General features: G+C 29.3%; 1 protein-coding gene across 1 annotated transcript; it reads left to right on the top strand.

Moving 5' to 3' along the window:
- Positions 1-1,614: 1,614 nt before the first annotated feature.
- Positions 1,615-4,437, top strand: LOC124541260 (cuticle protein 1). The gene is made up of 3 exons (XM_047119151.1): positions 1,615-1,718; positions 3,750-3,931; positions 4,081-4,437. Exons 1-3 carry the CDS (start codon positions 1,704-1,706, stop codon positions 4,157-4,159), a joined length of 276 nt encoding a protein of 91 aa, XP_046975107.1. The 5' UTR covers positions 1,615-1,703; the 3' UTR covers positions 4,160-4,437.
- Positions 4,438-4,929: the final 492 nt, after the last annotated feature.

Genomic DNA, 4,929 nt, shown 5'->3' with positions numbered 1-4,929 from the left:
TATCCAGTGTCCATATCTATTACAAAAATACAAAAAAAAAACGGCAACATTCCAGGTTTAAAATTTGATAATTCCTAACTAGATGAGAACCTTAATTTTCCCTCCAATTTTTTTATAATGTTAGCCACAACAAAAATCATAGCAACAAAGGTAATGAAAAGTTACGAGGCTTTGGAATGGTATGTTGAACCGGATGAAATACGAAAATATGGTAAATTAACGTATTGGATTAGGAGACAGCCTGACATCTGTGTCAAATAGTTGAAAATACTAGTATTTTTTTTATGGTATAGGTTGGCGGACGAGCATATGAGCCACCTGATAGAAAGTGGTCACCTTCACCCACAGACAATGACGCTGTAAGAAATATTAACTATTCCTTACATCGTCAATGTGCCACCAACCTTGGGAACTAAGATGTTATGTCCCTGGTACCTGCAGTTACACTGGTTCACTCACCCTTCAAACCGGAACACAACAATACTGAGTACTGTTATTTGGCGGTAGAATAACTGATGAGTGGATGGTACCTACCCAGACGGGCTTGCACAAAGCCCTACCACCAACCATTTGAAATTTTTGAAAATAGAACCAAAATTTGCAAGAATTCAAACCAATATTTAAACATAACATCCGGTCAATATACATATGTACCTATATGTTATATTTACCATTGCTGAACCGATTTTTATGTCATTATATAAACAATAGTGATTACAGTAACCTTTTTTTATTAATTAAATTTTTTATACACAAAACGTTTGCCTTAATAAATCCTAAATAAATTAACTCCCATACCAACTTACCAACCTTAAAATACATTTAATTACATATACAATTATGACCTTTTTGAAATTACACGAGTCAAAAGTACAAAGAATGTTACGAGTTAAAGTATCTAATAAGTGGGCGTCACATACACAATATGTATATACTTATATCATGTTTAACCTTAACGCTAACTAGAAATAAATAACGATTTGTTTTAACACAATATATAATACTAGCAACCCGACCAGGCTTCGTACGGATACTTCTTATGTATATTACGACCAAATTACATAAAATCATTGTAAATTTTAGCTTATGTATTATTGTGATGTATAACGTGTATTACTGTAGAATTTCATCCAAATCCGTTCAGATGATTTAGATTAGATTCAGATTCAGGGCTACATAAAAAAAAAAATGCTTTTCTGACTATTAAGCACATATCAACTGGTGAATCGAGATGCGGACTTTGCTAAGGATTTCCTTAAGCACCATAAGTGAGCGTTAAGATTATTGAAAAGTCTATTTATGCTATAATATTGTATCACCTACATTCCATTTTGTTATCCCTAACTTTCAAAAAAATTCAAAACTACAATACAAAATTATTAATCGTATAATCTGCGCCCTTTACATTATAAAAAACCTTAAAAAAAAAGAACTGTCAAACTGTCAGTTCTAATATATCTTATTACTTAATACAGTAATCATAATTTTATAGTCACAATTATCACTTACGTCGAATACAAATTGTTAATAAATTTGTACTTATTAATAAAATTCATACATGTACGATCATGATGTGTATAGCATCGAAAAAAGGAATAAACTTTTTAAGGAAGACGAGAATGCGGCTCGCCATTTAGTATAAATTGGATCTACGACAGCGAAAATGTATCAGTCTCACTGTTAAGTCGAGAGGATAAACAACCATGTACGCTAAACTGGTGAGATATTTAATTTAATTATATTATTATTAATTTAAATAGTTCTGGCTGTTTAAATTTATATCTTTTGCGTTTTATTAAAAAATCGAGTGATTTTCTTTTCTTGACGTGTGCATGTGTTAAAAAAGTTGGGGTTGCTAAAGATTTTCAAATTTAAAAATAATATTTAATTAATCTTAATATTTTGTAACTCTTTATCATGATAAAAATAAATATAATTAATTAATCTATGTACATTTAAATATTACCAAATCGAACTTTATTAAAAAAATACGCGGGAAATTTAATCTGTGCGTTGAATATTTTTCGCGGGAATTTTTTATGTCATTAAAAATGTCCAAACTCGAACTGTCGTATTTTAAAAAGAAAAATATAATTAGTTTAATATACAATGAAAGTTCAACTATTATTAAAAACTCCTTTGTTAATTTCTTTGATTGTACAGACTAACTTTCTACATCTTAAGAATTTAGTCAGTACAAAAAAAAATGTATTCAGTGAGATACGCACTTAGACTGTATTTAAATAATTTATGCTGTAATCTCATAATTGCTCGGAGACATAAGATTATCTCAACCTACATAAATTCATAATGAATTATACATTGTTCAATAATCATAATTTGAGTTAAATAATAGCCTGGTACAAATGGCTGCTAGACTAATAACTAAATTAACCAATATTTTAGACATTCTCTGTTCATCTATAATTCCTAATTTTTATTGATAATGTTAAAAACCGTCAATTTCTATAAAATAAAAAAGAAATCAATTCGGTTGACAAACGGAGATCTTTGCCTGTTATGATAAATATAGATGTTTAAATATTTTATTTAAAGATATAACTTATTTTAAAATGATTGTTACAATTGTGTTGTGCGTTATACACTGTTACTGATATTTAAAAATAATTGTAGATATAATTTACGTGACAGTAGCTCTATTTTTCTGTACAATGAATTAAAAAAAAAAAATTATAAGCCTCGAAAGTGTTATCAGATGTCAAGCATCGAGAACATATATATTTCAAAGATTTAATTCCGTGACATGCAGCCGTTTCATTGACCTGTGAATGCGAATAAAAAATAATAGTTACGCCAATGATTTGCAGTAAAAGTTATGCACTATTTAATTTGACAATGTAATCTACAATGTAAAGTAATAAATACTTTTTGCTTAATTACTTATTGCTTCGTCGTTGCCAAAATATCCGTATCACGCAACTGCTTTTTTTAATTCTTACTATAGTTTCATTACATGTATGTTGTTTTAATTAAATGTACTTTTTATATTAACAATTATTTTACTTTTAATTATATTTTTAATAATATTTTTGTTTACTGGATCAACAATCTAGAATCTTCAACGCAAGAATTGAAAAAAAACTAGTGAAATAAATGTTGTTCTCAATTTAAACTTTCGTAGTAATTCGATTAAATAAAAAGATTATTTATAGAGAATATGTTCGTTTTTTAAATATTAATGTTGACTATTATACAAACATACATAGAATCAGGAATGTAGATATCCAGGATAATCAAAATGTTTACATGTAGTAAATTATTAATAAGCCTGAACTGTTGAATGTAACGTGGGCGAGACAATGACACGGTATTCGGTTAGATTGATTGTTACGTTCCAATTTACATAATATAACATTTGTCATTTGTTGATAATTCATATGATTAGGAGTATTTGCCTACAATATCGTTACAAAGATATCTGAAATACCAAACTGCATTGTAATTTTTTTTATATTCATAATAGCAGCTACTGTAATTCTGTTTTGATACATTTCACAAATAATGCAAAGGCGGATATTTTTCTTCTTAATTTTGATATCAATGTTGCCAGTATGATTTTATATAAGATTAACTTTTACACGAACGAAAATATCGACGGTCGCTTCCTTATTTTTTTTTAAATATTTATTTGCATCGAATATTATACTGTTTAAGCCGTACTAAGAAAAATGAAAGCCTTAAATAGACATTGTAGTTCCTGCCATTAATGTTATGAATTTTTTCGACAGTTCATCGTTTGCGCCCTTGCCGTGGTAGCGCTTGCCCGCGAGTACCCGGCCGGCCTCCACCCTGCAGTATGCCCCAACTACCCCTTCTGCGACAGCAACACCTTCGCCAGATTTACCCCGGACGGCATGCCGATACCTGAATGGGTCTACAACCCATCCATCCTCCCTGTAGCACCCGCTGAGTGAGTATAAAAAACTTGAAATTTTAAGACTGTCCACACATAGTCTAAGTTTAGTGACTGCTTAAACAAAGATTTAAAAAAAAAAAGAAAAAATATATAAATACTTTTTGGAGTTTTTTTTTTATTGTTATATTTTTTTTTTCTTGCAGCCCCAACGCCAACGTTGCCCCTAAATACCCAGCCAACTTCAACGCTGCCAGTTGCCCCAACTATCCCTACTGCTGGTGAACAGTTTAGATACAACGGCCTGCCTTCCGGACTAACATGTTAATTCCAGATTTTTCTACGAAACGTCACTCTGACATTTAATTTTTTTTTCCACATCGTTCCAGCCATTGGCTCAACACGTTTCGTAAAACATCTGCGCGTATTAGCAATGTACTGCCATATTTTTACTGTACCTAATTAAAATTGTAAATACATCTTGACTGATTATTTGCTCAGCATTTGGTATTTTTTTTGTAAAAAAATTTGTAAAAATTGTAAATAAATATGGTAAAAAACATTTACTCTTTCATTTCTGAATCTGTGCCTTAACATAATATTTTCATCTTTATATTTTTGACAACTACAAAGTTTTGATAAATCGGTTAGAGATTTGCGAACTTTCTAGAAAATGATGACATTTGAACAATAAATAAAAATTTTAACAAAAAGAAAAACCGACTTCAAACAAAACACTGTTTTAAAACAAATAAAAATGCACTACAAAGTAGTAAAAATAATTGCATCTTTAACATATTTTTAGAGTCCTCCTAGGTAAAATCAAATAAAAAATATTAGACTACTTAAAAGTCGATTTACGATTATATAACGTAGTTATAATTATTGCTGTATTTGGAATCGGTGTCAGTCAACAAAACCCTATGGTATATGTATCAAAACACAATACGAGAATACCTAAATCTAATAATTAATATAAAAATAATTAATAAAAATTTATTTATAATATAACATAATTCATCTCAAATTTATTAAAAACCTACTATATATTTTTT

This window comes from Vanessa cardui, chromosome 27 (assembly GCF_905220365.1).
Source record: "Vanessa cardui chromosome 27, ilVanCard2.1, whole genome shotgun sequence".
Lineage (NCBI taxonomy): Eukaryota > Metazoa > Arthropoda > Insecta > Lepidoptera > Nymphalidae > Vanessa > Vanessa cardui.
This window is presented reverse-complemented; position numbering and strand designations above follow the sequence as displayed.